This window comes from Perissodus microlepis, chromosome 12 (genome assembly GCF_051167445.1).
Source record: "Perissodus microlepis isolate ML-2025 ecotype Zambia chromosome 12, ASM5116744v1, whole genome shotgun sequence".
Classification (NCBI taxonomy): Eukaryota; Metazoa; Chordata; class Actinopteri; order Cichliformes; family Cichlidae; genus Perissodus; species Perissodus microlepis.
The window spans coordinates 866,553-893,423 of record NC_140472.1 but is presented as its reverse complement, the minus strand read 5'-3'; the positions used below and the strand labels follow the sequence as shown (position 1 = coordinate 893,423).

The 26,871-nt window shown below is 39.0% G+C and overlaps 1 protein-coding gene across 4 annotated transcripts; it reads right to left on the bottom strand.

Annotated features, from left to right (window-relative positions):
• LOC146375539 (uncharacterized) lies at positions 1-21,134 on the bottom strand. 4 transcript variants are annotated; one of them, XR_014801789.1, is made up of 9 exons: positions 21,047-21,134; positions 19,384-19,414; positions 16,718-16,749; positions 4,796-15,151; positions 4,478-4,614; positions 4,166-4,388; positions 2,876-4,057; positions 2,558-2,694; positions 1-2,471 (listed from the first exon to the last, which is right to left on the bottom strand). XR_014801789.1 is itself a non-coding variant. In XM_084945563.1 (6 exons), exons 4-6 carry the CDS (start codon positions 2,902-2,904, stop codon positions 1,763-1,765), a joined length of 822 nt encoding a protein of 273 aa, XP_084801689.1. In that variant the 5' UTR covers positions 2,905-4,057; positions 4,166-4,388; positions 4,478-4,614; positions 4,796-5,376; the 3' UTR covers positions 1-1,762. The 4 variants fall into 4 exon arrangements, 1 of the variants encoding a protein (XP_084801689.1); XR_014801790.1 differs by having other exon boundaries at positions 2,611-2,694; XR_014801791.1 differs by having other exon boundaries at positions 4,531-4,614.
• Between the last annotated feature and the right edge of the window lie 5,737 nt (positions 21,135-26,871).

Sequence of the window (26,871 nt, the reverse complement as noted above, 5' to 3'; positions counted from 1 at the left end):
TCAGTGTTTAAAAAGTTGTTGAAATTTTAATTTTGCAGAACAACATCAAGTTAACAAAAATGTAATAACTTAGCAGAAATGCAATAACTTAGAAGAAACATAACAATTCAGCAGAAATGTTGTAGTTTACCAGAAGCTACAACTTAGCAGAAATGTAATAATTTAGAATAACATAACTTAGCAGAAATAACATAATTTAGTAGAAAATTAATAACTTGGCAGAAATATTACAACTTATCAGAACTGCTATAATTTTGCAGAAATGTAATTATTAGGAAAAAACTGTAAACAGATAACAGCTGAAAACGATGAAGTAACCACAAAGTTACTTATTTAACTGTGAAAAATGACCAGAAACATTAGAAAAGGAAGAAAACCAATTCAATTCAATTTATATAGCGCCAAATCACAACAAAAGTCGCCTTAAGGCGCTTCATAGATACAGAAAAAAACCCAACAATCATATGACCCCCTATGAGCAAGCACTTTGGCGACAGTGGGAAGGAAAAACTCCCTTTTAATAGGAAGAAACCTCCGGCAGAACCAGGCTCAGGGAGGGGCGGCCATCTGCTGCGACCGGTTGGGGTGAGAGAAGGAAGACAGGAATACCAGCCAGCAGATAAACTGATGTAAAACAAAACCAAGGTAAAATTGCAGAATTTACACAGTTGGTGAAATGTAAAAATGGCAACAAAAAAACCCCAAACAAACAAACAAAAAAAAACCACACAAACAACATTTAGGTAATAAATGCACAAGATGATTTGATGATAAATATGGTACCAATCTACAAAATACCGTCGAAATGAAGTCCACATTGTGATATATTTGAGGTGTGGAGAGTCACACAGCTGAACAATCGATGTGCATATTTAAAGAAACAAGGATCAAATAAAGAACATTGTTGTGGAATAAATTACAGTGAAAAATAATCACTGCCCTGCGTTAGAGAGTGACTTATGATGAGGTATTAATTGGCTTAACTTTACCTCTAACAGCTTTTCACATAGTGCTGTGACCAGGGTGAAATCCATCATAAAGTAACTGTAAACGGTAGAACCATTAGCATGAATGTTATGGTTCTACTCTGATCAAAACTCAAGTCAGCTGTGTGACCTGATATAAAATGATAAAGAGGAACACATATAAATGACCTTTATGAACTTTTCAAAATGACTTTATATGTCTGACCCATTATCTATATATATTAGAGCAGATGTGGAAAACCACTGTTAGACCTACTCTATACTAACACAAACACAGTCAAAAATTCATTGCTAGCGTGACATATGGTCCTTTTTGCCTTTGACCAATGATATTCTGGTTACTTGGACCAGTTTAGTGTTTGCTGTCACAGAGGAATGTTAACCATAAATCCAAAAGACAAAACTGAAAAAATATGTTAATTGCAAACATGTTTTTGCTTAGTAAAATGATTGAAATAACATGGAAACTGTCACCTTAAAGCCTCATTGTAAATATCATCACAAACAGATGTTTTCCACACAGTTAACAAAGCTCCACCACATCCAATCACTGCATATAAATCTAAAAGAAAAGAACAGCAAATAAAATGTAATTAACACAAGGGAAGTCTAAGGAGCTTGGAAAGAAAAGCGTCTGGACTTCTTTGAGTTGCTTGAAGACGTTTCACCTCTCATCCGAGAAGCTTCTTCATTTCTAAGGGTCAATGGTGGAGAGTTCTAACCCAGTGGGAGTTTCCCCCCAAAGAGGGACAAAGGACCCCCTGATGATCCTCTACCTAATCACATGAGCCAAGGTGTGAAAGTGAGTGTGGGTCACAATCAGCCAGGGTTTCGGGTGAGCTTATTGTGAAACCTGGCCCCACCCTATCATGTGATTTCCTGAGGTCAGATGGCCCAGGATGTGAGTGGGCGTTAAGGTGTCTGGGGAGGGAACTCAAAACTGGATTATAGATGGCAGACAGTTGGTGTCGTAAACCACCGCCTCTGTTCAAAGATGGTCGCTCACAGTGGACGTAAATGGCCTCTTTCACTCCTCTTTCAAACCATCTGTCCTCTCTGTCCAAAATGTGAACATTGGCATCCTCAAAAGAGTGACCTTTGACCTTTAGATGCAGATGAACTGCTGAGTCTTGTCCTGTGGAGGTGGCTCTTCTATGTTGTGCCATGCGCTTGTGAAGTGCCTGTTTGGTCTCTCCGATGTAGAGGTCTGGGCATTCCTCGCTGCACTGTACAGCATACACCACATTGTTAAGTTTGTGTTTAGGAGTTTTGTCTTTCGGGTGAACCAGTTTCTGTCTGAGTGTGTTACTGGGTCTGAAGTACACTGGGATGTCGTGCTTGGAGAAAACCCTCCTGAGTTTCTCTGATACACCGGCTACATAGGGGATGACAATGTTGTTGCGTCTGTCCTTCTTATCCTCCCTCGCTGGTGTCTGATGTTCTTTTCTGTGAAGCTGGAATGCAGGCACACTGGACGAGCTTGTTCTAAAAAATACAGAAAAATGAACATTTTATTTGTGTTAAGGCCTAAAAACTACAAATAAGTTGTACAATGAACAATATTGAAATACCTTATAGGTGCTGCAGGCCACATAACCAGACTCCAGAGCAATCTCACACTCACATGATGGTGAGGAAAGACATGAGCTCTGCAATGAGGTTTGAATGTCTCAGTTGGGACACTGAAGAACTCAGAAGACAGCAATACCTGCACAGAGAGACAGAGTAGAAAAAGCATAGATTTGTAATCCATAATGTGAATTAAAACTCAAAAAGTGTCAACAAGTATAATCATTTGAGTGTGGAATTATTTATGCAATAAACAGGATTTAAATTAATTAATTGAATTAAAAACACTGACATTTTTTATCAAAGATAAAGAATCATACCTCTCTTTGCTCTGAGGATCACCGAGCATCTCTGACAGGAAATACAGTTTCCTCAGTATCAGTCATAATTGATGGTCTCAGAGGTGTGTAGTGTGGCAGCATGATGATGGTCTCCAGATCAGGCAGGAGGTCAGGTGATGGGTGTGTCATCTTCTCCATTGAAGACACACTGGTATGGCAATTCATAACACAGCAGTCTCCTTGTGGCATGTAGTTATCTGTGCAGTCCAGCACTGATGGATCAGGTTTGGCTCAGCAGTTCATGAAGATGGTGTTAAGATGTTGTTGTTTCAGCTGAGGATGGTGAAGTTTGAAGGTTTTGCCACAAAGGAGACTGTGCCCTGTCTGAAAAAATACATCTACAAAACAAGTGCTTATAACACCACCCACCCAGCTCAGCCCCCAAGTGTCTATGTAATGCTGGTATGGGGTGTCGGTTATTAAGTCTAATTAGTACATAGGGGATGACAATGTTGTTGCGTCTGTCTTTCTTATCCTCCCTCGCTGGTGTCTGATCTTCTTTTCTGTGCATCTTTGCTGACTTTATAAACGCCCAATTAGGATAGCCACATGTTTTAAGTGCTTCCTTTACATGTGTGTGTTCCTTCTTTTTTCCTTCAGGCTTAGAGGGAACATGTTCTGCCCGGGAGGGGTAGGGTCCTAATTACTCCAAGTTTGTGTTCCAGAGGGTGATGGGAGTCAAAGAGGAGGTACTGGTCCGTGTGTGTGGGCTTCCGATAAACTTCAATGTTGAGGTGGCCATTCTCTTCAATGTGCACAGCGCAGTCCAGGAAAGGCAAACAGTCGTCCTTTGTGTCTTCCTGGTGAACTTGATGTTCTTATCCACAGCGTTAATGTGCGCAGTGAAGGATTCCACTTGTTGTGTTTTGATTTTGACCCAGGTGTCGTCTACATATCTGTACCAGTGGCTGGGTACTCTCCCTTTAAAAGAGCCAAGAGCCTTCCTTTCCACTTCCTCCATGCAAAGGTTGGCTACAATAGGTGACACGGGGGAGCCCATGGCACAGCCATGTTTTTGTCTGTAGAAACCCTCGTTGTATTTGAAATATGTAGTGGTGAGGCAGAGGTCTAACAGTGTGCAAATCTGATCGGGTGTGAAGTTGGTCCTGTCTTCCAAGGAGCTGTCTTCTTGTAGTCGTTTTCTGACAGTCTCCACTGCCTCTGTAGTGGGTATGCAAGTGAAGAGAGAGACTACATCATGAGAACCTTCACAGACATAACACAAGGGAAGACTTTTGATTTAATAACTAAGCTTAAAACAAGTGTTACCTTTGAATATTTGCGGGAAAAATCTGATGCTACCCCAAGAATACAAAGCCACACTGGAAATGATGACAGGCTTGCAGCCCTCTGTCTTTCTGGAGTGAGGTGCCTGATCAGTAGAAGTGAGTTGACAGAAGTCGGTGTCTGTAAGAGTGGTCAAACACTTATACTCTTTCCACTTGCGTAGAGTCTAAGAAGCTGGAATGCAGGCACACTGGACGAGCTTGTTCTAAAAAATACAGAAAAATGAACATTTTTTTTGTCTGTAGAAACCCTAAAAACTACAAATAAGTTATACAATGAACAATATTGAAATACCTTATAGGTGCTGCAGGCCACATAACCAGACTCCAGAGCAATCTCACACTCACATGATGGTGAGGAAAGACATGAGCTCTGCAATGAGGTTTGAATGTCTCAGTTGGGACACTGAAGAACTCAGAAGACAGCAATACCTGCACAGAGAGACAGAGTAGAAAAAGCATAGATTTGTAATCCATAATGTGAATTAAAACTCAAAAAGTGTCAACAAGTATAATCATTTGAGTGTGGAATTATTTATGCAATACACAGGATTTTAATTAATTAATTGAATTAAAAACACTGACATTTTTTATCAAAGATAAAGAATCATACCTCTCTCTGGTCTGAGGATCACTGAGCATCTCTGACAGGGAATACAGTTTCCTCAGTATCAGTCATAATTGATGGTCTCAGAGGTGTGTAGTGTGGCAGCATGATGATGGTCTCCAGATCAGGCAGGAGGTCAGGTGATGGGTGTGTCATCTTCTCCATTGAAGACACACTGGTATGGCAATTCATAACACAGCAGTCTCCTTGTGGCATGTAGTTATCTGTGCAGTCCAGCACTGATGGATCAGGTTTGGCTCAGCAGTTCATGAAGATGGTGTTAAGATGTTGTTGTTTCAGCTGAGGATGGTGAAGTTTGAAGGTTTTGCCACAAAGGGGACTGTGCCCTGTCTGAAAAAATACATCTAACAAAACACGTGCTTATAACACCACCCACCCAGCTCAGCCCCCAAGTGTCTATGTAATGCTGGTATGGGGTGTCGGTTACTAAGTCTAATTAGTGCATCAGAAAGCGTGGGCTACACCTAAAGCCCACACTTTCTGATGTCTTTGTTTATTAGCAGCTTTTTTCAGCTGCTCAGAGAATTCTGACTTGGCCTTTATCCACCCAAACCCAAACCCACCCGGATAAAGGCCAAGTCAAACTCACACACCATACCAGCATTACATAGACACTTGGGGGCTGAGCTGGGTGGGTGGTGTTAAACTGTAGTCGGGAACTTTCAGAAAACTATCCATTTACTTCTAAATCAGTTTTTATACATATTCTGTAAGCTGTACTAATGTTTTTCTCTACATAATGTATCATTATAGACATCTCTGGTAGCCTAAAGATAGTTTAAAACTTTTGACATTTTTTACCTGTAAAACATGATAAGCAAAAACTCATTCATCACAAAAACTTTTGATTCTACAAAATCTACTATAATCAAGAAAATATAATTGTCTGTATTTATAAATACCTGCATTCATCTGGGATTTATTTATTTACTATTTCATATTTTAAAGCCCTTGGAGGGGAAGATCTCGTTTGTTGAGCTACATACGTCACAGTAAAAAGATTTAGTCATTTAAAACATGAGAATAAAAGAAATGATGTTGGTTTAATAAATGTTGCAGCACATTTCAGATCAGAGGTGCATGATAGCAGAAAGCAGATCTCCCTGCTCTGCATGAAGTTCAGCAATGATTTGGTGAAATGATTAATAACATTGCAATAAGAAAGGGTCTTCTGACAGACAGAGTAGGGAAGACCCTTTTTCAATGAAAAATCTTTTTCATGCTCTACAATGAGTAAACTCTGTAACAAACATGATCTGTAATTGTTTCAAAACTCACCACACGACTTCATGATTGGCTCAAGGACAGGACACAAAACACAGGGTTGTGGTAACTGTAATATGTCCTCAGGACACCTGAATGAAGACTTTTCTGTGGCTGAGAAATAAAAATGAGGTCAAGCAGGGTGTTCTTGTCTGTAGTGGCAGAAGTGATCAGCTGTGAATACCCTCTCGACTGAAACTGCTCCAGAATCTGTTTTCTTCCACTCTGTAACTGGTTTTCATTAAAATCTCCACACACAATTATTGGGTGACAGTCCATTATTTCAAGTGAATCTAAAAGACTTACCAGGTTTTGCATGAATGGTGTCAAACTGTAGTCAGGGGGTCTGTACACAACAGCAATGAGCGCAGGGAATGGAGCCTGAACCTTCAACACTAAAAACTCAAGATCAGTGACATTATGCAGATACTGTTTTACCTGAACCTGAAAATGATTTCTCAAATACACAACAACCCCACCACCACTTCTGCTGGCCATGTGAGGAAAGTTTGTGTAGGACACATGTCTGTTGCGTTTGAACATGGTGTAGCCGTCCAAATGAAGACTGTCTGCAACAAAGGAGCCTTGGAGGTGAGACTCAGTGAGACACAAAACATCTGCTAAACACATTTCATGATGACTCTTGATGTCACTGATGTGAGATGGCAAACCCTCCGTATTGTGATGGATCAGTGTAAGAGTGTCAAGTCTGCTGGCTGTTTCTCTGACCTGAAGAAGAGGCATCATTTCCTCAACACTGGCTTGTCTCATGGTTTGGAGTGCTGCAGTTACCTCGGGATTGGCGTAAATCTTTTTCTCATCCAAGTCCTGCAAATAGAGTCCACTGAGAGACGTCACCCTGCTGAGAGCAACATAAGCCATACCTGGTTCAAAAATGTTCTTCATTGAAACTACAGCTGTCTGTGTCGTAAGACCCTGAGTTTTGTGAATTGTGCAGGCGAATGCTAGCTTTACAGGAAACTGTCTGCGTACCGCTCCTTTAAACTTCAGACTCTCCTCTGCTCTCTCAATGTAAACCAGATCATCAGATGCTGCATTAGAACTGCGGTTGTGTCTCATAGGCTGCCGGTTGTCCATTCTGAGCCCCAGTTTGATTATGTGTCCATCATTTTCAGATCTCACCACCTTTAGCAGTATACCAAAAGCACCGTTGACTAAACCGTTTAGTGTGTCCAAGTTTCTGGTCAGCATGACTCGAGCTCCTTCAGCAACATTCAGAGCGTCAGGTAAATCATTTCTCCCACCTGTAAATGGTTTGTCTCTTCGTTCCATTCTGCCTGTACATTTGTCCTTCTGGAAATCGTCTGCATTGATGATTATGATGTTTGAATGAAGCTTCTTCAGGGTATCTGTGTTGTGGGATTCCACATTCTTGTTGGTGGCATAAATGTGTAAGACCTCAGTTGGACATTCTTCTGGTAAAGTCACGGCCTGTGACAACAAATCTCTGTCGCACTGAGAAAGCTCATCTGTCTTTTCTTTGACTCTAATCCTGTTCAGCATCTCTGCAAAGGCCACATCATCTTTCTGACGCATGATCTCGGTTAGAGTGATCATCTGAAAATGTTCCTGCCACAGGTCAATCTGTTCTGGATCGTAAACACAGAGAGGTTTAGACTGTCGCACTGGTGGCAGCTGGTAAAAATCTCCAACAGCTAAAACTGACATTCCACCAAAAGGTCTCTGAGTGCCTTTGATTTGTTTCAGTCTTGCATCCACATAAGCAAAAAGGGGTTTTGAAACCATTGAAATCTCATCAATAACAATAATTTCAGCATTTATAAGCTCAGATCTGACTTCATCCAGTTGGTTACCAAGTCCTTGAATGGGTGGTTTCAGACTCCTGGGTAGTTTGAGTAGAGAATGTAATGTAGAGCCACTGATAGAAAAAGCTGCTGTACCGGTAAATGAAGTCAGTAAAACAGTTGGATTTGATATGTCAGCTTCTTCTGCATTAGCAGGCAGTCTGCTCAGGATCTTTGATGCTTCAGAGTGAATACATTTAATCAGATGTGACTTTCCAGTTCCTGCACCACCGTTGATATAGAAGAAAAATGGATCTGGGTTCAAACCACAAACTCGCTGAATACACCAGTCTCTTATAGCATAGAACACGCAGGCCTGCTTCTGGTTCAGATTCTGATACATTACACGTACCACGGCTGGATCTACTGCAGGTTGTTCTCTGATGGCTCTGATCTCTGTTACAGCATCAGACTGACGACTGTAGTCGGGGACATTCTCCTGTTCGTTCTCATCATCAGAATGTCTCTCAGGAAGATTCTCATCACATTGCAGCCTCACAACTTCAGATTCAGGAGCCAGATTACACCATTCATCGATCACAACATCCCTATTTTGTTCAAACTCTTCCAGTGCACTCTCAATATCCTCAGAGTTCTTCTCATACTTGTCTTTATTTCTTTTCACAATCCGTTTCACAGACTCACTGTGGTCTGAACATGGAAGTCGTACACAACCTGAGTTGTAGAAGGACTGATAGGTTTGGAACCCTTGTGGTTTCAGTTCCTGCTCTGATCTGTGTGGAAGGTAAAGTCTCAACAGTCGACCATAATATTGCTCAGGATCTTTTTCCTGTGAACAGTGGTAATATCTGATTATAGCTGGTTTATCATTCTTTCGCCTTTGTACAAATCCAAGCTGGTTTAGAAGAGGAAGCACATCTTTTCCTTCATTTGGACCACTCACCAACCGGCACAGGGCAGCAAAATCAGCCAGTGACATTTCCTCATATTCTGGTGTCTCAGGTCTGCATTTGTATTTATCACTCAAACTTGTCATCCAAATATTACAGCTGTCGTGTGTTGTGCTTTCCAGGTAGCTCATCGGGCGACTCATTTTTACTGGGTTATCATCTGTTGGTACAAATACAACACTGCGGGAACATTTTTTCATTTTTAGGCCACAGACTCGAGTCACACACTCCTGTGCGCTGATTTCTCTCTTTTTTGAGTAAGCCTGCATCACAGCTCTCATTTCATCACACTCATTGACCGTGTTCTTTGCAGAGTTATCAATAACTGTCTTCAGGTATTCAGAGAGGCCAGATTCTTTCTTCGTTATATATTTACAGAGGTATTCTATACATGAATAGGCATTCAAAATTAATGAGACATCTAAATTAGAGTTCCAAGCTTCAAGCAGGTCTGGGTTGTAATTGTTGATCCAACACTCATTTGGGTCACGTTTCAGAATCAGAGCTGTTTTCTTGTTTATGTCTTGGAGGCATTGTTCATACTCATTCATTGTCAAGTTGCATCGTGACAGAATCTGCTCTATGGTGAGGGAAGCAGCTTCAGGTTCCTTCAGGAGGTTCAACAAAGGTCTGAGTTTGGCTTTTGCAGCTTCAGTGTCTGAATCCTCATCCTGTCTCACAATCATTGTTCTTGTGGCTGGTGGTTTGGGAAACCCAAATCTACAACCAGAGTTCACACTCTTAAAGCATGTCTTTGTGTGGTTTTTGCTGTGCTTTTGTAGCTCAGTGACTTTTTTGTGCAGTTCAGGTTGTTTTTCTGGGTCAGGGAGTTGAGCTGAGATGTATCTGTCCACAAAGTCACAAACAGTTTGGTCATCATCCACATCTACTTCTACCTTTTCTTGAATCCACAGCAACATGTGTATATGCGGACTACCTCTGTGCTGGAACTCAACTCTGTAAAAGTAATCAATGATCTCACCAAGGGGCTGTGCAGGAGAAAAAAGCAAATCTCTGAACAAAGCCTCAACACGCTTATCAAACATTCGCATGGTGGTTACTGGATTTGATCGTAGAATTTCACACTTTTCTGACCAGTCCAGGGCTTCAAAATCAACCTCTTCACCTTGCTGTCTCTTTATTGCTTGAATCACTTCAGGCCATCTCATCTCAGCAGCAGAGAAAGTGACAAAGAACTGAGGTGTTCCTATTTGGCGAAGCATACTGAATAAATCTTTGGTAGTTTTCTGCCAGTAAGCTGGAGTTCCTCTGAGTGGCTGCATAAATCTGATTGCATCTTTATTTCTTACCAGCTTCTCTACTTCTGTCTTACTTTGTAACATTCCTGATGTGATTTTGCGTCCATCTTTGGTCATAGTTTTACCTTTCCTTAGCTGTATTGTCATGCTGGAATTAGCCAAGTGTATTTCAGTGACAAACTGTGAGAAAAACAGGTAATTTGTGTCTTTAGCAAATCTTGCATCAATGTTGAAAAGCCTTGACTTGAAGTAAGCACTCGGTGTGAGCTTGAGACGTCTCTTTTCATCCAGTGTATTCTGACCAGTAGGAAACTGCACAGGAAATGCCATGGCTTCCAAATGAGGAGTTCTGAAGAAGCTAACAGGATTGTTTCTTTCTGCAGGAGCCACACAATATGTGTTATCAGTGAAACAGAGAATCTCTTCTGAAATGTCAACAGGCTGCAGACAACTTTCTAGAGCAAAACCTCCATTGTTCAAATCACTTTCTGGTTCCTCTGGATTTTGTTCCTCTGGTTGTTCATCACAGGATTGCATATTAATAGCTTCTTCACTTTCAGACTCACTTTCGCACAAAAGGGCATCTTTTTCATAGTTGTCAATTTCCATTAAATCTGCTTCATCATAATCATCACTTGCCATGCTGGCTTCATCACTGCTGTCATCATCAGGTAACGTTGGATCACAAAGCAATGCATCATCTCTGATAACAATATCTGTGTACTGTGGATGAATTTGTTTGAGTTTACGCAGGGCTTGAATGAGTTTAGACCAGGTAACAGTCTGGAACAGCTGATGGCCTTTGTAGCACAGTCGTCTTTTCAATTTCACCCTCATTATCTGTGAATGGCTTCTGAGTCTGGGTAAACATTCAACTGTTTGTTGGACTTCAGATGGGACACACACCACATTACCACGTATGAGTCTCTGTCTCCCCTTTGGAAGAGGAATAATCTTAGCAAATGGGATGCATTTGGCAATCAGATGTCTCTCCAGAATGTTGAGATCGCACAGTTCAGCTGGAATATCCTGCAGTTCTAAACCATTGACAGCAGCAAGCCTGGGCATGCATCCACTTTTGAGGGAACTGTGACACGTGTGACAGATATACTCTTTCTTTCTCTCAACAGGAAAGCTGCAGTGATCATGACATGCTTCATCACACACATGAACAAATTTACCAGTTAGACACTGCTGAGCTACAGTCTGGTGTTTTGAGTAATTTTCTCTTTTGCAGATTTTCACCTGATTAGGAAAAGAAGCTTTTAGACAAACAGTACAAACATAAGATGGTGCTGACTTAATGTTTGATCTGAAACGAGATATGGCCTCATTCATTAAACTGTTATCTGGATGACACTGTAAACTCTCAGCTGGTCGATGCATCTGGCGATATTTTCGTTTTATGTTCATTGCACATCTGATATTATGCATCTGTCTGAAAGAAAAACTGTTCCAATATTTTACTCTCATTCGTTCTCTCATATTGTCCTTGTGTTGCTGCTGAAATTGTTTCTCTTCTCCATAACGCTTTGTCATGTAAGATCGTTTTTTCTTTTTAAATTCTTCGCTTTCTTTATATAGGTTATATACATATGACCTCATGTAAGCTTTATGTTTTTCTCTGAATCCAGCACAAGTTCTGTATATTCTTCTTATACGCTCTTTCTGCTTATCTCTGAATATGGGAGACTCTCTATACGTTCTTCTTATACGCTCTTTCTGCTTATCTCTGAATATGGAAGACTCTCTATACGTTCTTGTTATACGTTCCTTCTGCTTATCTCTGAATATGGGAGACTCTCTATATGTTCTTGTTATACGTTCCTTCTGCTTATCTCTGAATATGGGAGACTCTCTATACGTTCTTCTTATACGTTCCTTCTGCTTATCTCTGAATATGGGAGACTCTCTATATGTTCTTGTTACATGTTCCTTCTGCTTTTCTCTGAATATGGGAGACTCTCTATAGGTTCTTCTTATACGTTCCTTCTGCTTATCTCTGAATATGGGAGACTCTCTATATGTTCTTGTTACACGTTCCTTCTGCTTTTCTCTGAATAGGGGATTGTCTTTATATGTCCTTATGACACGTTCTCTTTTTCTGTCTCTAATTTTAGCACTTTCTCTATACATCTTTCTCAAATGTTCTTTCTTTTTCTCCTTATAGGTAGCATTTAATTTATACAGTTCATTTCTGTACAGACTCCTTTTCTGTCTGTGATCAGGATCATCAGACTTCCTAGCTGAGTTTTTTTTCTTTGTCTTGAAGCTTTCATCAAACCTGTACATCTGCCTTTCTTTCGTCTTCTGATTTTCCTTTCTCTGTGGTACTTTTTCTTGGGCTAATAATCTTCTCCTCATTCTTTGCCTTTCCTGTTTATTACGTTTCAGCAGTTTATCTGAGAGTTCCTCTGTTATCTTAGTTGAACTGGAGGCAGTGTTTGAATCATTCTGAGGAACAGAATCTGGTGTTACTGGAGTTTCTCTCACAGAAGATGCAGAAGTTTCCTTTTCAAAATAATCAGAAGGATGATGGTTTTTTCTGGGAGCAGTTGTCTCATTTGAAGAATCAGCTCTGGATGACATTACTTCACTGGTTAAATCTTTGGTCACAGGTTTCTGTGTCTGCTCAGTGTATATTTCGGAGTTTAATTCATGAACACATTCACTTAAAGCTGGTGCACTTGTAGCTGTTTGTCTGTATTCGGTGGTTTGATTAGCATCTCTTTGGTCAGCAGTGTTTTCACTGTGAAACTCGACAGGCTGTAGCTCATAAGTGCAGGTTGGTGCGATGCTAAACATTCGGTACAAACGTTTGATCCTGTCAATCATGTCATTAAGACGTGTGAATTTCAACATAACTGCAGTTCCACCACTTACACTTAGCGACAATGGCATACCAGTAGACTTACGTGGGTGAGGGTCAAAATATGCATATTCACCTGAAGTCAGCCTGCAAACAGCGATGACTGTTCCTCCCATGACTAGCAAAGCGTAGCGAAACTCTGAAGCTAAACACTGTAGTCCCTGTTCAAGGCTCAGAAGGTGATCTGTACCATCAAATGTGCCGTAACGAGCAAACTGAGACATGTCGACTTGATACTCGTGTCTGCGGCTGGTGACCATGGCGGGAAGCTCATCGCAGGCTAGAAACACGCTGTTCACAAACCTCAGTCTGGCATCTGAATACACGGCATGGCCTTTGTCCAACACACGGTTTAGATCTGCTCTGGTAATAAATTCATCCTCGTGTAAGAATGACAGGAAAACCAAACTGTTAGCCATGCATTGCTGATTCCGGTACTTTCCATACCTAGGAGAAGCCTGGCTTCGGGAAGCACAGATGCTACTCACTCGTGGACGACTTTCACTGTTTGTAACCTGTACATGAGACTGTACTGGAGCTTGTCCATCATGCTGTGTTTGTACAGTTAGCTGGGGTTCAGTCTGGATTACCTGCATAACTTCAGGCTCTGGGACAGACACTGAGGGAACACCTCTCTTTACCACATCTGCATAAGACACTGTGGCTGTCTCTCCATCATGCTGTGTTTGTACAGTTAGCTGGGGCTCAGTCTGGATTACCTGCATAACTTCAGGCTCTGGGACAGACACTGAGGGAAAACTTCTCTTTACCACATCTGCATAAGACACTGTGGCTGTCTGAACACTGCTCTGCACTTCTGTGCTGGGAAAAGTTGAAACACACACCTTTACCTGCTCACTGCTCTGAGAAACATTCACCTGTTCTTTCTCCTTCTGACGTCTAAGCTTCTGAGACTGCGACCTTTGACCTTTTCTTGGCATTTTGCTGAAGTACAATCTGGAGCTTATATGTGGTTATACACAAATGTAAACAAAACTCAACCTTGAAACACAGAAAAACGTAAAACTCCTCAGGTTACTGTTAAATCTGAGCAATGTACTATTATACTACTTTAAAATGTTTTTATGAATATATAAATGGACGTTAAGCTGATCTGTACTCCAAACTCAAAATAAAGGAAATTCAAAGTTCTCTGGAAACAATTTGGTCCGTTTTATTGTAGCTCTTTTAGAAACGGTATAATTTTACTTATATTTTTTTAACCAGACTGGTAAATAATTACAACTTCTGTAAAATGATATGCAGAATAAATCTCAACAATCAACAGGCTATAATAAAAGTCTTAGCTCTTAGGGGAGTTTATGTAAATCTTTCAGATATCTGAAATTTAAATCAAATATATGGAGCTTTGGTGGTGTGGTGATAAGATGACAGGTGATGAGGATTCTTCAGCTGGATGTTCTGCAGCAGTCAGGAAACAGGAAGTCCTCAGGCACTTCTCGATGACAATACTAACTGAATACTTACACTGAGTGACAAAATGGGTTTGTCCTTAAATAATAATACTATAAACTTGCAGTCAAATGTTATAGCCAATGAAACAGACTAGCAAAATGTATTTGGATCTAATTTATTATTTATCTGAATGTATGTATTACAAAAGAACCAGATTATCTTATTACAAATAAACTTATAAAAAGGTGATATTTTATACAACTGATCAAAGTAAGCCAAACTAGCAGTGTTAATTCCAAAGTCTAATGCAAAATTAAAATAACAAATGTAGGGCTGTGTAAGTAGTTTCTACTATAAGTTCTACTGTACTGTAATTCTACTACTGTATATTCAACTTGTAATTTCCAGCAAAATGACTGAATGTGAGAGAGCTTAATGACAGGAAAGAAGGAGCAGTGAGAGCAGAGATCTCTCAGAATTCTGTAACAGATAGATCAAGTACTGGTAACTTGGATTTCTGAAAACTTGGATTCTGAAAGGATTCTGAAAACTTGGATTCTCAAATTAGATAGAGCAGTAGAGATAGAGGGATACAAGATGGAATGGCTGTCAAATTAGATAGAGCAGTAGAGGATAGAGGGATACAAGATGGAATGGCTGTCAAATTAGATAGAGCAGTAGAGATAGAGGGATACAAGATGGAATGGCTGTCAAATTAGATAGAGTCGGGAGAGTGATAGGATAGACAGAATTGCTTATAATGATAGAGAGAGAGAGGATCTTCTGCAGCAGGTCACCTGTAAGACACAAAAGGACTGGAATTAGTCGTATTTCCAACATGCTTGGATTTACCATATTCTTCAGACTATATGGCACACCTAAAATCCTGTCATTTTCTCAAAAATACACAATGTGCCTAGTGTATCGATTCTGGTTATGCTTACTGACCTCGAACGGGATTTCTGTGGTACACAGCGCTCAAAATTCTGTCAAATATTTTAGTAAGACTTCGGTAAGCTACAAAGCTGCGCTGCTTGATGTATTGTCAGAGCATTATGGCTACCATAGTCAGGACCCTCGCAGAGTCATTTGTACGGTGCTTCAACATAACATTATGGTGTGTGTACAAGGACCTGGCACGTGCTAAGAGACATGCTTATGAAGCAGATTTCAAACTGATCAACCCATGAAGAGTTTGATGGATTTGTGGATGAGGAATGAACTGAAAAAGTGAGTGTATTGTTCTGTATTTTCTGTGTTACAACTGAACAGTGTTGAGAGTTGTTGTGAATGACTTGAATAAAGTTTGACTTATCTGACTGTTTGTTTGGCTTAATCTGCCTTAAAAACAGACTTGTTTATTGACATTATGCCTTATAATTTCAAAAAAACAGTACATGTAGGGCTTTGAATACTAAAGAGTTCTACAGTAAATTATTGGACTGAACAGAATGACAATGTTTAACAAATGATGGTGGAACTGTTATAAGGACATTTTTACGTTCTATTAAAACAACAAACTAAGTCTATAAACTCAAACCAAGACGTGCTGCTACAGTAGCTTACTGTAAATATTATATGGTCCAAATAAACCCGCACACTGAGGTTACAGCAGACAGTTTCAGGCCTCCTGCTTTAAACACTTTATATCCATTAAACTCAAAATTATTTATTGACTGGCCAAAAAGAACAGAAACTTTCTCACATTTGCCTAAAAACAGCTTGATGATCAGCAAGAGCTGTGAAATGATTTCAAAACACTATTTTGGACCTTAATTAAGACAACGGAAATTCAAACAGCAGTCGCTTTCTAAAATATCGGATTTGTGCCGTTCACACTGTCATACCATGATACCATCACTGATACCAACATGACAAAAAAATCTGATTTGATGCGCTTTCGCCTGCAGTGTGAACTGCACTCAGGCCAGTCACTCAGGCAAAATACTTCTAGCGTTTTGACTTCATGCTAATTCATAAGTGGAATGAGAGAGAAAATAAAAATCGATAGCTGTGGTGCTCTTAAGTGTTTAAGCTACCACTTACACTAACTCACCTAAAATGCGTTCATAGTTGTGTCTGCTACGTAAATCCACAAACAAACGGAGAACACGAACAACTGTATACAAACAGTTGTTTGTGTTCAAACATAAAAATCAGACACAAATGGCCTGTTAAACTTCAGGGACAGTCAGAGGTCATGTGTGGGGCCTTTGCTGCTACAAGGTATAAATTCTGACCATTTGTTTTTGCCCATCAGTAAATGGTAATGTCACAAAAACCAAACTACGTTAGGTAAGTTGCTAAACATGTTACACAGTGACAATGTCATATTACTGCAGTTACAATTGCTGCTTACTTACCAGCAAAGGCAAAACCGAAGTTCTGTTTCACTCTGTGTAACAAAAGAACAAAAATACAGAATCAGACAACTGAAATCAGCATCAGAGTCAATACTGCATCACAATCTGTAGTGGAAAAAAATCTGTTAAATTCTTTGTTTACAACAGCTTTACTATAAACGCCCCATCTTCTCTTTCTGCACCTTATTAAAGATTTCTGTCTTTATTAAGGTGATGTGTCGTTTTATCAATCTGCAATAAGCCACAAAAATTCCTCATTAACGTAAAGCTCTAATACTTTGGTGCTATTACATAACACAGCAGATACCACAAGCAATGATTTGCTCGCACTGCACACTTGATCAAATGATAACATCACAGTTTCAAAGCATGCAACAATCACAAATGATACTTGATACTATAAATGCTCGATGGTAGTTCTTGCTATCAGGGCTTCCACAGCTGGGTATTAGAGACCAGCATGTTCTCACATTAGAACAGATAGCTCTGGTTTGGTTTTCTCTGCTTCATACGTGAAATCATCACTTTAAAAATGCTTTTTTGTATTTATTCATATCATCCCTGTTAGATGATTTGAAACATGTGACAAAAAAGCATGAACAAAATAAATCTGCAAGGAAGAAAGACTTTTCCTAGCACTGTACCTCAGACAGAATGAACTCACTGTAGCCTAAAGTAGAGATGGCACAATACCACTTTTTAATGTCCGATTAGATTCCGATATCATAAATTTGGATATCTGCCAATACCGATATGAATCCGATATAGCGTATTTTCTAATCAATAAAACTGTTTTTTATAAATATCTTGCTGCATTTTGTATAAGTTCATACCCAAGTTTTAAAAAACAAGAGACTGAAGCTATTCTGTTATACCTGTATGCAAAATATATTTCATAGTTCAGCAACACTGATCAATCTAATAAATTTAAACCTACACCATCCTCCCTATTCTGGTATTTTAAAGAGTACTTACCTACCTAACTAATGGGGTTGCCAACTCCCAGCAAAAATATTAGGTAACCACCCCCCACGCTTAATCGATGTAATCAACTTTAATTTAATACAAGTGTGAAACAAATGCACAGAAATCAGTTATTTTTCTACAATATTTAAATAGATTCAACATCTTTCTTCAACAGAATTGCAGACTGCACAGATGGTATCTTCCCAAAGGAAAAGGTACTATAGTTCACTAGGGTGTATATTAGACTTATTAGTTACGATATACAATAATGGATTTCTATACATTTAATCACTTTTGTTGTAAGATTCAGATAATTATTTATTCAAAGTTTTCAAATGACATAACAAAGAAAAATATTTCTTTGTGCCCCCTTTCCCTGTTAATGCCCTACCTGCCCCAATGCCAAACTTTGCTAGACCTGCCCCTGCACAGTTACCAGCCTTAAGCTATGTAGAAAAGGATCCTGGTGTTATTTGTCTCTCAGAAACAGCTCATAACTTCCCTTCAACTCATCCATGTCACCTAAAAGGTAAACCTGTTTCTCCATCACTGTTCAGCTCTGATGAGTCAGTAAGGACATCTCCTGGTTTCATCTTCATGTTTCCCTCTCACCAGATATACAAACCATCATGACCAGCAGCTTTTACAGCCGTGGCTCCAGCAAACATCAAAGTGATATTAAATACATTCTAACAACAGCTTGTCAAGCTTAAACGTGCTGCTGTTGTTTATCCGCTGGTCTCCTCTTTCTAGCACAAAGTGGGCGGTAAACAAACAAGACAGGACTTGCGACAGAAAAGCTAATCAGCTGATCATGGATCAGTTTCATGTTTGAAGTAATAACAGGAGAGGAAGGGGGAGTGAATGAGAGAAGTACATGCAACTGCGCTGCAAAGACACAATAGCTCCAGCTTTGTGTCTATTTTTTGATTCTAGGTGAAGTACGGGACAAATCGCTTCCCTTTCACCTCAATATGGAACTCAAATGGCCAGTCCAGCTGTGGCTCCATATATCAGTTGTTAAGCTTAACGTGGAAATACTATGCAAACATTCAGGGATGAATTTACACACTTGCTTTACTTCTCTGGGATAGTTTTTGCCGAGATGAAATGCTGCGGTTAGGAAGGATGTAGCGAGGCTCCAAATGCTCCAACAGACCGACAGGTCTCGCAGTCAACAGCCGTTCTATCACGTGACACATACTACTCCGATGCGCCAAGCTGGGTTATGCCAAGTAGCGCATTTCATGAGGTAATTTTGTGATACTTCGAATCGGATTACATTCTTTATTTCTCTCAGATATCCGATCCAGTAATTCAGGTCAGTATCAGACCGATACGTAATATCGGATCGGTCCATCTCTAGTCTAAAGAGGGCAAAATTTAATTGCACAGACTCAAATGGCTTTAACATGTGTAATGAAAGCATTCATTACTACAGAAATGCAAAGAATAGGCTGTTGTTTGGATTTGATAAGCCTTTAAAATTAAAATCAGACATAAATGGCCTATTAAACTCCAGGGACATTTTCAGGGACACTCAGAGGTCTAGGGTGTGGGCTTAAAAATCCTAAATGTGTTTTTGCCCGTGAGCAAATGGCAAGATATCACAAAAAGCCAAACTATTGTATGTAAATTGCTGAAAAATGTTACACAATCCCAGTTTCATATTGCTTCAGTTACAATGACTGTTTACTTACCAGCAAAGGCAAAACCAAGCTTTATTTCACTCTGTGTAACAAAAGACAAAGAACAAAAATACAGGATCAGAAAACTCAAATCAGCATCAGTCAATAGTGCATCACTCTCTGTTGTCAAAAAGATTTACTAAACTTCTTTGTTTACTACAGCTGGAATACAAATAACAATGGTCCTCTGTTTTCTTTGGTCTACATCTCATTTAAGATTGCAAAACACTCATACATAAAAAATTGCGCAATATAGTTTTGAGGCTTTAATATTTGAGGTGGTCTGCATTCAAATTCTACTTCCTGAAATATTACCAACTGCACATAGTATCATTAAATATGCTGTTATTTTAAAATAAATATCTATATACCATATTAATAATAATATAGTGCCGTATTTTATTTATGTGAAGGTGGGCTGTTGTTTATTTCATTAATTTTCCACAAAGTGAGAATTTAAACTGTGCTGCAGATTTAGGTTGGCACAAACAAGCCTTGTTAAACAGTTCTTAAAAATTAAAGTCTACAAATTAGGAGTTCTTATTATTCTTGGGCTATGTACACAGGTACTTTTGAAAACGGAGATTTTTCTATGCGTTTGCACCTTTCGTCCACACGTAAACGGCGTTTTCGGTCACTGAAAACGGAGATTTGTAAAAGCTCCGGCCAGGGAGGATATTTTCTAAAACTCCGTTTTTGCATTTATGTGTGGACGAGAAAAACGGAGAAAATGCAGCGTCAAAGATGTGCGCCTTTTTTGACGTCACACTGTGCGCCACGTTACTGTTTCGGTGAATTGAATTTCTGCAATACTGTTAATTGTACTCTCTGCAGTGTTTAAATGCTTACATATACACACACAGTTACTGTCCCTCCACACATACGACTCGGTTCTGCTTCTATGCCCCAGCTTTGTTTACTATTTCCCACCGAGGCTTCTAGACTTCTGATTGGCCAACATTTCTACACGGTTAGGAATATAGCGCCACCTGCTGCTTTGGCATGTTCCTAGCAGCGTTTTCCTTCATTTCTGCCTTTACGTGTGGACGGGATTATTTTTTAAAACGAAAACGGAAAATCTAAGTTTTCAAAAATACCCGTGTACGTGGGGACATACCCTATGTTTAATCCTCAGTTTCTCCCTCCCTCCTTTGTCTTAATTAACCCACAAGACCTGCACACACGTGACTCTTTTTCTCCCGTGTTCGGTCAGAGGCGGTAAAATGGCTCCTTTGATCTTGCCGACAGCTGACACTGAATCTAAGATGGCGGTTCGTTAAAAACTTTACAGCATAAAGAATGAGGCTGTTTTAACCAACTGATTTGTGAAGAGAACTAACTGCACCTTATTTAACAGACTGACAAACACGAACACACCAAATGTAATTAATAAAACAACACAATAACTGTGGTTTACAGTCAAATGAACCATCTTCATTTCACACTGGGCTCATAGGAGCGCTAGGCATTAGCATCGGGTTGTTAGCGTTAGCTCATCAAACACTCCTTTCACATACAAAAATGACAAAGTTTCACTAAAAAAAAAAGCAACCATTGTGTTACTCTAATATGAGTTATACCTCGGTTGGCTTTATAAATCACTAAAAGAACTCGTTAAATCGCGCAAACAGAGTATAGACATTTCGGAGAAGAGAAGCAGAGCAGCAGCACTCACCGAGAGCGGACTCAACGAAGTGTGCGGAGAGGCGGATGTCCGGCAGTCAGGTAAAAGATGAGGCGTTCAGGGTAGTAGGAAATTCCAGTATGGGCATTGTAAACATCAAAAATGTAGGTGATTTAAAATATTCTATACAATATTTATTTGCTACAGAAAAAACTAGCAGAACTTTAATTCTATAAGTTGAATAAATATTATTAGAAGGCTCTTCTCCTGAAAACCAACACCAAAGAGCTGAGTTCACCAGACCTGAAAAAAAAAAAAAACAACCAGTCCAGGACAGTCTGCAAAGATGTTTTAAAGACAATATATTTATATATATATAAACATTATCCAGTACGGATTCCCCTCAAACAAATGACCATAATTTCCTAACCGTAGGGGCTAGAACGGTCATTCTTACACCGTTTTGTTCAGAAGAGATGGGGGAATCTTCAAGTGTTGACAATTTATCATTAAAATATGAATTATTGAAGATATTTGACTTGTAATGGACCATAACTGAGTAGAGGTGAAGCAAAAACTGCTTTGACTTGCCCTCAGCTGGCTGGGAAGCCATGGAGGCCTCAATATCCAAATTTGTATGTCTCAGACCTCAGATATGATTGGCTGGTTGGGAAGACGTGCAGGCCCTGATATGTAAATTTGAATATTACAGTTCTCACAGAGGATTGACTCCCTCGGGACCTGCCAGAAATATATAGAAATACTATGATTAAGCACAAATCCTATAAAAAGCAGAAATACTATGATTGAGCAGAAGTACTAAGATGTAGTAAAAGTACTTTGATTTAACAGAAATACAATTATGGAGGAGTAATACTTTAAAATGGGAGAAATATTGATACACACACACATACACAGAGCCTAAAGGGAAGAGTATTTGTGCCATGGAGTGTTAACAAGAATGTGAGGTCCATATTAGAAAAGCTGGTAAAATGCTAAAAGTTTGCATAATTGTAATAAATGATGAATATGAATTACTGGTCTGTGATAGTGTATTAATTTGTAGGGAAAAAAATTGTTGACTAAGGTGGAATCGAACCCACGACCTTTGGTTTGGAGACCCGTGTCATTACCAACTGCGCCACTGGGAAAGAGAGCGGGCATCTTGAAAAACAGGGTGATGAGCAGTCAGAATTAGATCGCGGTGAGAGGCAAAAAGCGCCGTTTTTTGGACTTACAAAACGTTGTGTAACTCAAAAACTAGGTGGACTAGAGGCATAATTCTTGTACTGGCTGAATCAGCGGACTTTGGTGTACTTTGACCGCGATTTTCATTGCTCTCTGTACATCTGTCGCTGAGATATGACGAGAGAAGAAACGGCAGACCTCAGATATGATTGGCTGGCTGGGAAGCCGTGCAGGATTTTTGCAGTCTATTTCTCATAGTGACGACTCCCCTCAAACAAATGACCATAATTTCCTAACCGTAGGGGCTAGAACGGTCATTCTTACACCGTTTTGTTCAGAAGAGATTGGGGAATCTTCAAGTGTTGACAATTTATCATTAAAATATGAATTTTTAGAGAGATATATGACATGGATGACTTGTTGACTTAGAAGCCATGAATTCCCCAATATGCAAATTTGAATGCCTCAGCCCACATATATGATTGGCTGGCTGGGAAGCCGTGCAGGCCCTGATTTGTGGATTTGAATTCCTCAGCCCTCAGATATGATTGGCTGGCTTAGAAGCCGTGAAGGCCCCAATATGCAAATTTGAATGCCTCAGCCCACATATATGATTGGCTGGCTGGGAAGCCGTGCAGGCCCTGATTTGTGGATTTGAATTCCTCAGCCCTCAAATATGATTGGCTGGCTTAGAAGCCGTGAAGGCCCCAATATGCAAATTTGAATGCCTCAGCCCACATATATGATTGGCTGGGAAGCCGTGCAGGCCTGGATTTGAAAATTTGAATGTCTCAGTCCTCACAGAGGATTGGCTGCCTGGGGACCTGGTAGAAATATATAGAAATAGTATGATTAAGCATAAATACTACATTTAGTAGAAATACTATGTTTTAGCACAAATACTATAAAAAGAAGAAATACTATAATTTAGCAGAAATACTATATTAAGCACAAATCCTATAAAAAGCAGAAATACTATATTAAGCAATATAAATATCCTATAAAAATCCTATAAAAAGCAAAAATACTGTACTATGATTTGGTAGAAAAATTATAATTAATCAGAAATACTATATTTGGCACAAATCTTATAAAATAGCAGAAATAGTATGATTTAGCACAATAGTAATAACTTAAACAGAAAAATTGGAAAAGCAAAATGGACAGCTGAAAAAAGGGTGAGAGAAGTAAGTTTCTAGCTCAGTCAAGTAGGCTGGGAGCTGCTGAATTTGAATCCACCAATCAGAGAGCCTGTGCACTTTTTCCCGCCAAAACAGGTGCACGCAGCACAGAGAGACACAGGATTTTTGCAGTCTATTTCTCATAATGACGACTCCCCTCAAACAAATGACCATAATTTCCTAACCGTAGGGGCTAGAACGGTCATTCTTACACCGTTTTGTTCAGAAGAGATTGGGGAATCTTCAAGTGTTGACAATTTATCATTAAAATATGAATTTTTAGAGATATATGACATGGATGACTTGTTGACTTAGAAGCCACGAATTCCCCAATATGCAAATTTGATTGCCTCAGCCCACATATATGATTGGCTGGCTGGGAAGCCGTGCAGGCCCTGATTTGTGGATTTGAATTCCTCAGCCCTCAGATATGATTGGCTGGCTTAGAAGCCATGAAGGCCCCAATATGCAAATTTGAATGCCTCAGCCCACATATATGATTGGCTGGGAAGCAGGCCCTGATTTGAAAATTTGAATGTCTGAGTCCTCACAGAGGATTGGCTGCCTGGGGACCTGGTAGAAATATATAGAAATAGTATGATTAAGCATAAATACTACATTTAGTAGAAATACTATGTTTTAGCACAAATACTATAAAAAGAAGAAATACTATAATTTAGCAGAAATACTATATTAAGCACAAATTCTATAAAAAGAATAAATACTATATTAAGCAATATAAATATCCTATAAAAATCCTATAAAAAGCAAAAATACTGTACTATGATTTGGTAGAAAAATTATAATTAATCAGAAATACTATATTTGGCACAAATCTTATAAAATAGCAGAAATAGTATGATTTAGCACAATAGTAATAACTTAAACAGAAAAATTGGAAAAGCAAAATGGACAGCTGAAAAAAGGGTGAGAGAAGTAAGTTTCTAGCTCAGTCAAGCTGCCTGGGAGCTGCTGAATTTGAATCCACCAATCAGAGAGCCTGTGCACTTTTTCCCGCCAAAACAGGTGCACGCAGCACAGAGAGACACAGGATTTTTGCAGTCTATTTCTCATAATGACGACTCCCCTCAAACAAATGACCATAATTTCCTAACCGTAGGGGCTAGAACGGTCATTCTTACACCGTTTTGTTCAGAAGAGATGGGGGAATCTTCCAGTGTTGACAATTTATCATTAAAATATGAATTATTAAAGATATTTGACTTCTAATGCACCATAACTGAGTAGAGCGAAGCAAAAACTGCCTTGACCTGCCCTCAAACAACGCTTTCTAACTCTAAATCTATTTGGAGTATCGATATCATTCTTTCACCGTAAGAGACAGCAGGCTTTGGTGAACAGTCATGGAAATTTTCAGGTCTCTGTAGAAATCCATCAAAAAGATATGACGAGAGAAAAAAGTGGTTCATTTCCAGAGTTTGAAATCTGAAGAAATCTGAGCGGAGGACGAATTTCCTACCCTCAAACAAGTCCAACTCATTTCAGAACGGTAATAGGTGAGAAAAAAATTCTTGAATTGTGAGCGTCAGGAGTGTCTGAAGATATACTGGGACAAGCCTCATATTTTAACTTCGCTTCGTTAAGGAGATATGACGATTCGAATATGCCTCTCATTACAGAAATCCAGCGGTGATTTTGAACAAACTCTCCATTGACTTTCTATGGAGAGTTTTGAGACTTTGTGTTGGTCTGAGGAGATTTGTGAAAATTCTATAAATCTCACAACAATGATGGTGACATTTTCTGAAAGCCAGCAAAAATACCTACGTTTTGATGTATAATTTGTGGAAGTTGAGTGAAAATTGAGCAAGTAGCAAACAGTTGTTCGGACATGAAGAGAAGACTGCGAAACCTAGAGTGGCACACTGGAAGCCAAGTGCATAGCAACCATAACAACGCATGTATTTTGTGAAAAATCAAAATTTTGCAACTCAAAACTTTAAGAGGCATAAAAGTAAAACAGTAAAAGATTTGAAAAAGCTGATTTATACCTGAATAGCCCAATAATTTGTGAACATTTTAAAGTTTGAATGGTTGTTCTATGTGAAAATATGAGGAAGTAGTTAAGTTGCAAAAACAAGAAAGTTTTAGCAGAATTCCCATTCATTTCAATGGGACAAATTAAAGGAAAAAAGTGGAATATTTTAAAAAGTATAATAGTGAAAAATACCAAAATACATAGCCGGAAAGAGCAAAAATAGCAGAATAGTTTAAAATTTGAACGGTGAAAATCGGCTGAAAATTGTGGAAGTAGTTCAACGGCGAAAAGTGTACGGAAACACCAAGAATAATAATAATAATAATAATAATAATAAAGAATAAAGAGAAACAGGAAAACAATAGTGTGGATGCCTTAAAGCATCCACACAATAACTAGAAAAATTTGCATTTCCTGCGAAAATGCAGTGTGGATGCTTTAAAGCTGAAGCTGTATGCAAAAAGTAGCTGAAAAAGCTGAAAAGTTGCAGAAATTGTAAAAACTTTGCAGAAGCAAAGGAACTTTGCGAAAATGGAATAACTTAGCAGAACTGCAATATCTTAGAGGAAACATAATACTTGGCAGAAATACAATAGCATAGCAGAACTTAGCAGAAATATTGTAACTTACCAGAAACATAATAACTTCTCAAAAATACAAGAATTTAGGAGAAATAGTATAAGATAACAGAAAGAATATATTTAGCCAAAAATACTGAAGCATTACAGAAACACTATGATTTAGAAAAATAGTACAACAGAGCAGAAATACTGTGATTTACCAGAGACACTGTGATGAACTATGAATATTGTCATTTTGAATTAATACTGTGTTTTAGCACAAATATTATAATTTGACAGAAATACTATCATTTGGCAGAAATACTATGTTTCAGCACAAATACTCTGGTTTAGCACAAATATTATAACATAGCAGAAATATAATTATATAGCAGAAATGCTATATTTAGAAAGAAAAATATAATATATTAGAAATACTATGATTTAGCAGAAATACTGTAATCAGCACATATACTGTAACATGACAGAAATTCCTCCACTTAGTAGTAATACTATAACATAACACAAATGTTATGATTTGGCACAAAAACCATGATTTGGCAAAAATACTATGATTTAGCAGAAATACTATGATTGAGCAGAAGTACTAAGATGTAGTAAAAGTACTTTGATTTAACAGAAATACAATTATGGAGGAGTAATACTTTAAAATGGGAGAAATATTGATACACACACACATACACAGAGCCTAAAGGGAAGAGTACTTGTGCCATGGAGTGTTAACAAGAATGTGAGGTCCATATTAGAAAAGCTGGTAAAATGCTAAAAGTTTGCATAATTGTAATAAATGATGAATATGAATTACTGGTCTGTGATAGTGTATTAGTTTGTAGGGAAAAAAACCGGTAGACTAAGGTGGAATCGAACCCACGACGTTTGGGTCGCAGACCCGTGTCATTACCAACTGCGCCACTGGGAAAGAGAGCG